Source organism: Balaenoptera acutorostrata, chromosome 12 (genome assembly GCF_949987535.1).
Source record: "Balaenoptera acutorostrata chromosome 12, mBalAcu1.1, whole genome shotgun sequence".
In the NCBI taxonomy this organism is placed as follows: Eukaryota; Metazoa; Chordata; class Mammalia; order Artiodactyla; family Balaenopteridae; genus Balaenoptera; species Balaenoptera acutorostrata.
The window spans coordinates 87,281,245-87,294,226 of NC_080075.1; the positions used below are offsets into that span (position 1 = coordinate 87,281,245).

The 12,982-nt window shown below is 47.4% G+C and overlaps 1 protein-coding gene across 2 annotated transcripts; it reads right to left on the bottom strand.

Moving 5' to 3' along the window:
• Positions 1 to 4,516: 4,516 nt before the first annotated feature.
• RRM2 (ribonucleotide reductase regulatory subunit M2) lies at positions 4,517 to 12,298 on the bottom strand. 2 transcript variants are annotated; one of them, XM_007195658.2, is made up of 10 exons: positions 11,864 to 12,298; positions 11,704 to 11,778; positions 11,201 to 11,347; positions 10,795 to 10,911; positions 10,190 to 10,323; positions 8,455 to 8,549; positions 8,206 to 8,339; positions 6,873 to 6,977; positions 6,675 to 6,788; positions 4,517 to 6,596 (listed from the first exon to the last, which is right to left on the bottom strand). In XM_007195658.2, exons 1-10 carry the CDS (start codon positions 12,089 to 12,091, stop codon positions 6,444 to 6,446), a joined length of 1,302 nt encoding a protein of 433 aa, XP_007195720.2. In that variant the 5' UTR covers positions 12,092 to 12,298; the 3' UTR covers positions 4,517 to 6,443. The 2 variants fall into 2 exon arrangements, with proteins under 2 accessions (XP_007195720.2, XP_007195721.2); XM_007195659.2 differs by having other exon boundaries at positions 11,201 to 11,344; positions 11,864 to 12,268.
• Positions 12,299 to 12,982: the final 684 nt, after the last annotated feature.

Below are 12,982 nucleotides of genomic sequence, written 5' to 3' on the forward strand. Positions count from 1 at the left end.
CAAGGTCACTCGCTGCTCCCACTCACCCTGTCACTAAGTCCCTGAGTGCCCGGCTCCCTCCTCAGCCTTCCCGGTGCCGGTGCCGTGCAGGGCTCGTCGCTGCAACCTGACTTTTGGAGACTTGGGCAGAAGCCAGCCGGCAGTGGTTCCCCGGGTCCAAAGCCTGGGCTGTTGATGAACTTCTCTGATTTACAGACAAAACAGGGGAGGCTCCTGCCCAGGCAGACCACAGGGCCACGGGGACAAGGACAAGGCAGAGAGTAGCCTCCCCCCACACCCCGCGCCAGGCATACAAGGAAAGCAGGACAAGGGGAGCGAGGACACAGTCCCCTGGACAAGGGTACTTGGGCAGCAGGAGCAGCTCCAAAAGCTCTTCCTCGGGACCGGTGTGGAGGCCTGGGTGCCTCATAAAGGGGAACAAGAGTTCCCAAGTAGTAAAGGGACAAGAGGGTGGCCATGGGGCCAGGACACCTGAGTTCAGGTCCTGGTTGGCCACTGTTTATCCACGTGCTTTCCCCAGCAAGGCATGTGACCTTCCTGTGCCTCAAGGCCACATCTGTAAAATGGGTCTAATCCTCGCTGCCCCAGGGTGATTGTGGATCAAATGAACTCAGGGCTGTGGGTTGTTGTGAATTCATTGGCTTACTTAAGTGAATAGTTTGGGGTGTGGACTTCAGGTATGGCTGGATCCAGAAAATGAAGTCATGAGGACTCCGTTTCTCTGTAAATCAGCCCTCTTTTCCCGTGTGTGGGACCCACTGTCCATACAAGCCTACTTCATGGCTGTAGGGTGGCTGCAGCAGCCCCAGACGCTCTGTATCCTAAACTCCAAGGCCAGGGGAAAACAGGGCTGCCCCTAGCCCAAACCAAACTCGAGTCCTAAGCCTGGCTCTGGTTGGCAGTAACCAGGTCCTCCGTGCAGGCAGCCTGGAACTCCAGTGGCTGCAGTCAAGGTACTTTTGATTGTGGGCAACAGGGGTCAGTCTGGCGGGAAGAGGGGGTAGCGAGCCTTTCCAAGGCCCTACCCACTCCCGAAGCAGATTCCATCTTCCTAGAGCCAGGAGGAACGGCAACTCCCCTCCCCATTCTCTGCCCGATTCAGAGGGTGCAGAGTTACAGGCCTTCTCTGGGTCTCAGGCAACCTCGGGCAGGTCCTTCGAACCCTCAGGTCAAGCACACCGAGCAAGGCTCAGCCCCAACCCCCAAACTAAGAGGGTCCTGGTCTCCATAGCCTCGTGTGTCGAGCACCAGCCCAACATGTCTCTTCACATGCTACCATCTGGGCCTCAAGCCCTCACCTGGTTTGCCCCCAGGTCAGTGCGGCCAAATTGCAAAACTCACACTGCTCACATCATGAGCGGCCACTAGGTCACACCTGCCCAGCCCCCACTGGTCCCAGAACCTCGCTCTGAGGTACCACCTGGACATGGGAGGATGAGGCATCCTTGGACTTGGATTGTGAAGACGAGTCAATGCTGGGAAATTGCATTACTACCTTGACGTTGTCCATTCCATGAAAACCCCCATTCTACCCTCCACATCTGACCTTCCCTATTTACCACCTACTTTCGGATAATTCCTTCAGCTACACCCCTTCAGGTCACTAACTTATCAGCTGTGTCTAATCTTACTAAGCAGGATATTTTCTAAAGCTCTAAGAGCTTGAATTCCAGTAGTGTTGTATTCCTAGATATTCTAGCTGGTTCTTTTTAAAAATCTGCCTATTATTTCTTTACAGTTCTGTTCTTTGGGGTTTGATTCTTTTTTAACATCTTTACTGGAGTATAATTGCTTTACAATGGTGTGTTAGTTTCTGCTGTATAACAAAGTGAATCAGCTATACATATACATATATCCCCATATCTCCTCCTTCTTGGATCTCCCTCCTACCCACCCCTCTAGGTGCCTCTCTCACTTCGTCCCAGTATACCCTCCCCCCTCCCCGTGTCAAGTCCATTCTCTACGTCTGCGTCGTCTTTACTCCTGTCCTGCCCCTAGGTTCTTCAGAACCTTTTTTTTTTTTTTTAGATTCCATATATGTGTTAGCATACGGTATTTGTTTTTCTCTTTCTGACTTCATTTTTTTTCTTTGATCACACATTATCTTATGAACCTAAGTTCTTGAGATTTTTATACCCATCGTTCCTACAGTCATGTGGTTTGTTTCCTTGCACGTTTTGTAACGTGGGAATCATGCGCAGTTTGGTTGGGAGTATGTATCTCCCGTGAGTTCCTAGACCACAAGTCTGAGAAGCACAGGCCTACCTAGGGTTTTGATTTTTTCAGAGCCCAGAAAGATGAACATCCTCAACCTCTCCCCCAGGACTGGTGGGATTATTTCTTAGTCTCCATTTCATCCAGGGTCCTGCTTTGTGCAGCTGTTTTGGTTCTAACTCCCCCTAGTACAGATTAATCCCTCCCTCCAAACCTGAGGGTGTTCGGTCCTCCACCCTCTGATTTCTGTAAGGGACTAATAACCACCCCAAGGGCTGCTCCAAGCACAGGCTCCCATGGCCACTGTCTTTGTTCCCAGCATCTGAGAATCCCCCTTTCTCAGGAAGTCATTAACCCATTTAACTTTTGTTATTTACCATTGGGAGGTGTCTGAAGCAGGAGGGTTTTTAGGGCACCTTAGCCCACCATCTTGCTGGAGCCATTCTAGTCTTTAGAACCAAGCTAAGGAGGTTGTGGTTACTGAATCCACTCCAGGGAATGACAAAGCGACATCACTGACTGTGTTCTTTCCCAAGTGCCCGGAGAGTACACCAACACCAGGAGGGGTAGCCCCCTCTACAGAAGGGGAGAGGGTTGGGTGCGGGGGGTCCTATCAAAGTCTTCTCTGGTTTGAATGGGCCAAGCCATGCAATCCTGTAGCCTCAAAGCTGCAGCCACTCGCTGCGGGGCTAGGACTGTCTTGCTCTGCAGAGTTACACCGTTATCAGGATCTCCGGGACCACAGTGAAGAGTCACTCAGCTCGCTGGCCAGATGGCACTTACAAATACCCATCTAGTTCCGGCTTTGCGAGGAGCCAGTCTTCAGGCTGGATCCCAGGCCAGGCAGTGCCTGGCAGGCAAAGGAAGGCTCTCATCGCTCTGCTATGGGCAGCCGGACTTGGCCACACCACGTGAGCAGAACCCCAGGGCTCAGGTGTGATGAAATGTGCCTCCTGTGTAAGTGCCGGGGCTCTATGCCTCTGGAGCCCAAATCAGAAAGCACATCCAGCTAAAACTGAGAAGTGGGATCCAGGCACTGGGTTTCTTAAAGCCTGTGAACGACCATAATGCACATCCAGAGCTGAAAACCACTGGTTTGAACCATGTAAGAGTCCATCCCAATCTCCAGTGTCCGAGAACCTCCCAAGGTGAACTTGTTAAAACTGTGGGCTCCCTAGTGTCACCCCAAGATTGATTCAGCAGGTCTGGGATGGGGCCCCCGAGCCTTTAATACCAGAGGCAATTCAGACTCAGTGGTCTGACCACACTAACTCTGACGCAGGCCCTCCAAGTGAAGTATGGAGATGTGTCTGAGAAAGAGCACGGGCAGCTGGCACAGGCGGATGGATGGTAAGAAAAAACATGACCTTGGGCTGCCCACTGGGAGGCTGTTCTAATAGCTGATGATCCTTAGAGCACGGCTGCCTGGAAAGTACCCAGTGGTGCCACCAACCCAACACGATGAATCGAATAATAAAGGCACTCAGTGCCCACGAGACTCCTCCAGGACACAGCACACTTCTACCCAAGACACTATCCACCCCAAATACCAGCTCAAATTAATCGCGTCCACCAGCCACTCCCTGAGGGCCCGATCCTTGGAGGCTGTGTGCTCCGAGATAGGGAGTGGCTAAAACTTGTGCCTTCTAAGTGAACATTCTCCTTCATCGAAGAAACAGGACCCTTAATGCAACAGAGCAGGAAGGCAGGAGCAGATCAGTAAGATTCACCCCCCATCCCCACCTCTACCAGGAAAAGCAATGTCACCACCTGGCTCCTAAAGCTTCCCACCCACTTACATTCCCTGCGGCGCCTTCCCTGCTTTGGCTGCGGAACTGCATCGCCATCTAACACCAGGATTTACTTATGCATCCAGCTTCCTCCTTGAGTAAACCTAAACAGCACAGGGCGGGCTGCGTCCTCTGTCCCACCTCTGACAGAGAACGGTGCCCAGCAAGACAGCTGCTGTTCACTCGGTAAATAACTGCACATCCCAAGTGATGACACACAATAAATAATTTGCTAATTGGGGAATGGACAGGTGAAGGTGGGTGGGATCGCCCCAGGAAAGGGCACTTATAGACAAGAGGGACCAACCCAAGCCCCTGTAGGTCAGTGTGTGGCAAATGCTCTGGGGCATCATCTTTCAAGCGAACCTGTTTCCCACATACCTTGGGCCAGGACAGGCATGAGGAAAGCCCCCTCCCCAGAACTGCTAAAAGCAAATGAACTCCTATTCAGTATTTATGAAAACTTCCTGTTTTTTTCTTCCAGAATTGAAATGCAAATTTCATCAAGGAACTGACATGAGAACGGTTTTATTTAAATCATTGACACTTGTGCAGTACTCGATATTAGGACTTTGAAATGCTTTAGACAAAATCTGTTTCCCTATAAACAGATTAAAATACCGAATCTTAGTTGGTAGAAGTTAGTGCTTGTATCACACAGCTAATGGGAGGTAGAATCCTAAAATCTGCTTCCAAGTGCCACCTGTACCTGACAACGCCAGGCAAAGTGTTTATTTTTGTGTTGCACAAGTGTAAGGACCATAAAATCTAGATTAACTTTATAACAATAATTTAAAAGGTAGAAAAGGGTCCCATACTACAGAAATTTTTAAATTGACTATTTTACCATTTATATTAATACAATAAATGAAGAAAACTGACAGTAGAACAGGCCAGTGGTCAGCCAACACACAACACAATGTGTCAACAAACATGGCCAAAGGATCGGTGTGTGTCATGCACTACCTTCCACGTAATATCTGTTTTGGAGGGGTCAGGGAACATAAAGGCAGATTGATTCAAACTAGCCTTATTAAATATATCTATTAAGTTTATACTTTCTTCTGAAATTAATATTTGAGTGGAACATGTGTTAATTATTCACATAACACTAGCTTTCTGCTGAAGTTTAAGATGTTCATGTAGCTGATGTTCACATTTAGGCAAATTCCAGGAGCAATTGCACTAAACAATATCCACTCAATCAATTATGAACTGCAAAATAATACTGGGTAATTATTTCAAAGTATGAACTACAGATATGATATAAAAAAAATATAGTAGAACAACTTTCTAACTTAAAAGTAAAGTACAAATGGTTAAGTCAACAGTACCTACTTACACACAAATTAAACAAAATCAGAATAAACACTCAACTTTTAGGAGAAGCAGTTTCAGTCCTGGTTTTACCACTTAATAGGAGAAAGATCTTACGTGGGTCCTTTCATTCAAGGATGATTTGAAAACCAATTTACAAAGTTAATATCTTGGATCCCAGCTAGGAAGACTCTTCAAGGATTTCATACTAACTTGAAGTTGGGGGACATACAATTTGAGAAATTAAATGATACCGCCCCTCATGCACTCCCAGGTTACCCACAGTGAGTCCGGATCACACTTCAGTTCCTAATGACCTAAGTTAAGAGTCTCCTTTCTCCGCATCTCTTATCCCGCAATACTCAACATGGGCTACAGAACCCAAACCCAACCTGGGTTCTGTGTGGCACCAACTGGCTGATACGGATACCTAAGTGTGCACAGGATTGAGTTAAAAAGCTCTTCAATTCATCAAAGAAAAGAAAGAATAAAAATAACACCCTTAGTTTACACAGGCTTAACCTACTTTGATCACCTAGTAAATCTTGAATTGGCTCCCGTTAGTGGTAAACAGAATACTTTTTGCATTTGGTGTAGAAACCAACAAATTTAGGTTAAATCAAGCCTTCACCCTGACAGTACAAACTATGTTTATTTGTGTGTAAAGTGCCAGTTATATATACAAATCATAAGTAAACTTTAAAATCTGCTTTAAAATCTGAAGCAGTGAGTCTGATGTCTTCCTACTGCCTTGTGGTAGTAACTGTTTAATCCTGCTGGATCAAACTTGCTTGACTCCCCACACTTTGAGGCCAAGGAAGGTGCTGTTAAGAGCCAGGGTGAAGTCATGCACAGCCAGCCTGCTTGCAAACGCCAAACATGGACAAGATCTTTCGTAAGAATCCCAGTAGCTTCTGTCTACGCTTTCAATCTAGGTGACCCCACTAGCATTAACAGGATTGATTTTGAGGTAGCTACACAGTTTTAAACATACCATTAATGAACATTATGGGCGATTTATGGTGTAGCTGGTTAATACAGTTCAAGTAGCTGATTTTTTTCTCTTTTGATGAGAAGGAAAAAAAGAAAAATCAGCAAAATAAGAGCACATCTTCAGCTCACTTAGAAGTCAGCATCCAAGGTAAAGGAATTCTCTGTCGGACTGGACATCACTCCCATCCTCTGATACTCGCCTACTCTCTTCTCAAAGAAGTTAGTCTTCCCTTCCAGTGAAATATTCTCCATGAAGTCAAATGGATTTTCTACTCTGAAAACCTGAAAAGGTTCACAGCAAAATATAAATACAGAGCACCAGTTTCAGAAAGAACCAGAGGGCTACCCACAATACTTCACCTTGCTAAAACCCAGCTCCAGCATAAGTCTGTCTGCCACGAATTCGATGTACTGCTTCATCAAAGTGCAGTTCATCCCAATGAGCTTCACTGGCAGGGCCTCCGTGAGGAACTCCTAGGGACCAGAACACAGCTTCTCAATAAAACAGAAGCATCAAGAGGTCTTCTAGCAAGCACGAGGCCTCCACACGTCACCCACCTGTTCTATCCTAACTGCATTGACGATTATTTCTTTGACTCTCTGCTCCGAAGGTTTGTGTAGCAGGTGTTTGAACATCAGACAGGCAAAGTCACAGTGTAAACCCTAGAAGAAAAGGTTTAATGTCACTATCAAACCAGCAGACTTCTAGCATTAAAGTGGAATAGGAAACTGCTTTATGCTGGTCTGTATTCTCCTTATACATCTTGCGTGGCCAGACTAAGAGCATTTTAACTGTGGAAGGGAAGATGACTCAGCTGCTGTGTCACCTAGGCAGGCTCGGTCCCACCCAGGGGCCTTAGGGCTGCCCCTAGAGGACAGCAGGCCAGGTCTGGTCCTCGCTGCTCTGTGTGGTGGCAAAGGACTGGGCAGAACTTGCACTCAGAGCATTCTTTCTACAGCCCTGAGCTCTACTGTTGCCACTACTCCCAGCAGGAAAGGCAAAACTCTGACTAGGCTAGTTAGTTTTTAGATTTAAAACCTAATGTCTGAGAAATCGGGAATGCAATTTCGAGTGAATGAAGTCTGCAAGTCTTAGTGCATTAAACCCCAATGCTGGGCTTCCCTGGTGGCGCAGTGGTTAAGAATCCACCTGCCAATGCAGGGGACACCGGTTCGAGCCCTGGTCTGGGAAGATCCCACACACTGCGGAGCAGCTAAGCCCATGCGCCACAACTACTGAGCCTGTGCTCTACAGCCCGCGAGCCACAATTACGGAAGCCTGCGTGCCACAGCTACTGAAGCCCGTGCGCCTAGAGCCCATGCTCCGCAACAAGAGAAGCCACTGCAATGAGAAGCCCGCGCGCCGCAATGAAGAGTAGCCCCCGCTCGCCTCAACTAGAGAAAGCCCGCACGCAGCAACGAAGACCCAATGCAGCCAAAAATAAATAAATTAAATTAAAAAAATAAAAAAAAATCCCATTGCTGGTGGGACTTACACTAGAACATCTGGGCACCTTCACTATTCCCTCTGCACTTTAACCCAAGTGCATTCAAAGACATATATTGGACCAGAATAGATTCATTGAGATGCTCACCAACTAACTTTGAAGTACAATAGGATCACACAGAAGACCAGGTAGAAATAATAAAACTTCCCCTAAAAAAAAAAATCCCATCACCTATAGAGCAATACCTATGTATATTGAGAATATGAGTAAAATAATTTCAGCAAATTATCTAAAGTATTTCATTCTCTGCCAAGTATATATATGGTTGAAGCCACTTGTTAAATGTGCATTTAAGGCAATCTGACATCTTGGGTTCCTTCCAGTGAACACAGGGCTGTAGGTGTTTGGGGTGCAGGTCAGCCTGTTATCTGAACTAGACTCACCTCGTCTCTGCTAATAAGTTCATTGGAAAATGTGAGGCCGGGCATCAGACCTCGTTTTTTGAGCCAGAATATCGATGCAAAAGAACCAGAAAAGAAGATTCCTTCCACTGCAGCAAAGGCTACGACACGTTCTCCTAGAGTTAATGCCAAAATATTTCTAGTGAGTTTCTGTTTGTGTTCATAGGAACAAACCAGTAACATCACTTAGAAAACGAAGCTCAGGGGTAAGTAGGGCCAAGGCATCCTTACCATACGTCGCCTCTTTGTCCCCGATCCAGCACAAGGCCCAATCTGCCTTCTTCTTTACACAAGGCATTGTCTCAATAGCGTTGAAGAGAAATTCCCTGTAGGCACACAGACATCAGCAATTCCGGCAGAGACCTCCTATCCTAAGCTTCTGGCTAAGAGCATTGGGACCAAGGCCAATTTGGGATTCAAACTGAAATGTTTTCTCTTTACTTGTTTGCTTTTTCCTCCAGTGTTTTCAAAAATCTCAACATTCATTTAGTTTATGTTAATGCAAATTTAGCTATCCATTCATTCACACTGAGCCCCAAGATCTAGTAACATGAAAACTCAGTCTATTACACCAAGAGCATTTTATTGGCTTAATTATTTCAAGTCCAGGTCATGACAAGGTTCACAGGCCCTACCTTTAACTTCGAAGAACTATAAAATCTTAACTGCTAGGACTGTTTAAGCTATGCTGACCATTATCTCCCTAAATAGGTGCCCACACTCTTATCATTGTGCCAATTATTTGGGCCCCAAATGCCACAAGTATATAATAAAGCAATTAAAGCCAATAAACTAAACAACCTGAGATGGCTTCCAGCTATAATTCTATGTTACAATGTGGATCCCAGGTCAGAAAAGCAAATCAATTGGCCCTACACTTACCTGGGTCTTCCTTATTACTCTCTTCCTCCCCATCCCCACCTTGGGAGTCTACAGATTCCCCAGCCCAGCCTCTTCCTTCCCAGATCATCTTGTTTTCTGAAGCCAAGGTCATCAGGCCATTGGGTTCCTTTTATTCTCTTTCCATGTCAACCTGGGTCTTGCCTCTCCCTAGCTTTCAAAACTCAACCACCAGGCCTTCCTGATCCTACCCGTTCCGATAATGTATCCCAATCATGCCCCTACCTTTACTTTCTTTTTTCATTTCTGTCTACAAACATGTTCAAATCTTTTTACCCCCAATGAGTCTCCTCAATCCTGCTAGGCTTTCAAGTCACTACTCATTTTCCCTCTTCACTTCCTTCCAAGTCATCTACAAGAGGCTACTCTTCAGCTTCACCACTTCTGTTCTACACAGGCTCTTGTCCTGAAGCTGACCTTAGTATCTAGACTACTCAAACGCCCATTTCTAACTCTCCCCTCCTTTCCAGTCAACCTTGAACATGTAAAATAGGCCCGAGGCTACCTATATTTCTCCTCTATTATCCACCAGTATAAACTATCATTTCAGGCAAACAGCTGTGTGCCTAAATTAATCTCATGGTTCACGGCTGCCTCTGCACTATTATGTAATTCCTCTACTTATACTCCTAGGTCTTATTTTCTATGTTATGTTACAGCCCCTTAAGAGGCAGGTTTTATGTTCTACTTTGCATCCTCCGCCCTCTCCACCCCTGCCCCAGGCTCAAGTTGTAGGTTGACAGATTTGCCAGACGTGAAAACTATCAGACCTAGGTTTTAGAGCATCAGACACAGCCTCTAGGGATGTTTTTTTCAGAAGGCATTAGGTTGGACATTCAGCAGTATATTTCCACCTCTATAAAATGGAGTAACCTCATAACTTTGTTTTTAAGTGATTGGCTAGTAAAGTGAATTCAGGCCTCTTCTTCGGAGCAGACAGGACCATGGGTGCTAGGAATTTCTTTGACTTGGTCATTTTAGAGTCATTCTTCTATCCCTATATGATTTCAAAAAGTAACAATTGGTAATCCTAAATATGTTGGCATATCACCACCCAAATACTCACCTTTCTTTGGAATCTTTAATGTAAGTGTCAATGAGGAGACTATACATTTCAGAATGGATGTTTTCCATGGCAATTTGGAAGCCATAGAAACAACGGGCTTCCGTAATCTGAACTTCTTGGCTAAACCGCTCCACCTAGTGGTAAAACACAAAGGTCAGTTTAAGGAAAATCTACCAGCAGCAACTCAGTCAATGAACACTGGTTGCGCCACACTTCCTCTTTTGTATCATCATGAGGTAGAAATAGCAATTCATTCTTCTTAATTCATTGCAAGGAGGATGCACTCAACAAGACATACAGGCAACCAAATTATTAAAACAGCAAAGCCGCAAAAAGGAGAGCAAATAGATAGCTACCAGTGTTGTAGATCTATTACTACCACTTAACATTGTCTTTGAGCTTCTCTACAGTTGGGGGAAAAAATACCATCAGGAAGAAATAACTGCAAAGTATATTATAGGACAGGAAATGCCGTGGAATATGAATACTAGCTTACAGATGTATACACATTCAGTGTGGAAAAATTTAAAAGACGAAAAAAGAAAATTATTAGTTCTCTTAAGTCTTGAAATGCATAAAAGTAGACCTTCTTTTTGGAAACTCACCAAGTTTTCATTTACTATGCCATCACTTGCTGCAAAGAAAGCCAGAACATGCGAAATGAAATATCTCTCCTCGGGCTTCAGGGCTTCCCAGTGCTGAATGTCCTTGGAAAGGTCCACCTGGAGTACAGAAGTTCACAAGGGGTTCAAACGTGCAGGACCTCACACATATGCGTAATTCTTCAACTTTAAGTCTACTAGTATCGCTTGATTAATATACCCCTCATGCACTTTGCCAGTGAGAACAACTAATATCCTCCCTCTGTGGGCAAGCATTCCCAAGAGGAACACGAGGAAAGCAAAGCACATTTCAAACAAGTTATAACCGGCGCTGCAGGGGTCTTCCTCTAGAGGTAGGGGCAATGCTTCCAACTGTCTTTTAAGTCTCCTAGTTCCTGAATCCGATTACCTCCTCAGCTGTCCAAAAGGAAGCCTCAGCTTTCTTATACATCTGCCAAATATCATGGTATTCGATAGGAAAGATGACAAAGCGGCGGGGGTTTTCTTTCAGAAGTGGTTCCTCCTCCACACTGGGGGCACATAGCTTAGGGTTCTGCTGGGGGAGAAAGGAAGGAAAATGTTAAGTATAGGGCGAACCACGGAATTGTCATTTTTTTTTTAAGCAAAGTATGTCCAATTATCGGGAATTTCATGCGGTTTAATGTATGTCGGTTGTCACACATGGGTTCTGTACGTAACAGAGCAGGACTCTAGTAGAGACATAATAGGAAAAGGTTCAGATGTGTAAAGTAGTAAAGGATCGGGAAGAGGCTTTGGCGGGAAAGGAGCGCGGGCCCGGGAGGGGGTAGTGTTTGAGAGGAGACAATGAGGCTTTGGCGCCAAGGGCCGGCTCCTCCTGCACCGCCTTCCTGCAGCGCCCCCTCGCCGGGCGCCCCCAGCCCGCCTACTCACCGGCTCGGCGGGCTCCTGGAAGATCCTCCTCGCGGTCTTGCTGGCCAGTACGCGGGTCCCGCTGAGGGACGGGGGCTGCAGGGAGACGCGTGGTGAGAGGCCTGCCCGCGCCCTACAGGACCCCGCCGCCCTGCCCCGCCCCTCGCCCCTGCGCGCTCACAGTGTTCTCCTTGTCCGCCAGGCTGAGCCCCTTCATAGGCGAGAGCTGGAGGGGATGCTGCTGCTGCGGGTCAGCGATGGTGGCGAGAGGGACGCGGACGGAGAGCATGGCTGCGTACGGCTCGGCGAGGTGGGGTTGCGCGCAGGTCCTGGAAGGCCCCGCCCGGCGGCGCCGGGAATTTAAACCATCCCGCATAGGCGTGCGCAGTGGGCGTGGCCGCTTCCCCATTGGATGGATGCCGGCCGCTGGTCACGCCTCCCGCAGCAGATTCCGGCGCCGCCCGCGAATGCAGGTCGGCCCTGCTCTCCTGGGACCCTCGGGACCTACCCCTCCCGGGCCTCTGTGGGCCGTAGGCTGCGCTGGGGGCGCCACCGCCCATATCCCTGAGAGCCCCATCGGACAAAGGCTGCAGGCCCTGCGCGCTCCGGTGGCCCTGGCGCGCGCGGGCACTCGCTTGTACCGGAAAGGTTTGGGACTGAATGAAGCAACGCGATTGGAGCCCGCCCGCCGGAGAGCGGGAGAGGATTCCCCACCCCGCCGAGCCCCACCTCTCTGAAAACGTCTCTTGAACCCGTTTCGCGGTTCCGGGTAAATGGTTTTGCAAATGAGGTCGGTGCAAATGCCTGTACAAAGCCCCTGGCTGCGAGGGAACGTGGCTGCGGCGATTTAGATACGTGTACCTGGGCGGGGGTGCAAGCAGGGTCCCTGAGGTCGGGCAAATGTGTGGGGTGGTCGGTGGTGACCGTACTGTCAAACGGTTAGGGGCGCGGGCTGCTGAGTCACTAGGACACGTCATCTGACAAAGATTTGGTGCCCTCGTCGGTAAAATGGGCCTCGTAGCCATACCTGACCTGTGGGATTACTAATAAAATGAAAGGATTAAATGAGAATTCACGTAAAATGCGAAGTCCTTTGCAAACTCTCAAGTTAATAACAGAGAGAGGGCCTTTGGTGCAGTTTCCCCCTGAAATCATGTCTGCTGTCGGACCCCTGTCCTCTATGTCAACACTGTTTTAAAAATTGCAAACTGAGCAAAAATTCCTGAGAAAAAGTTCAGAGAATGATTGAAGAACTAGGAATTCATTTACTGCTTATTGGGCATCAAAGAGCCTAAAGGGG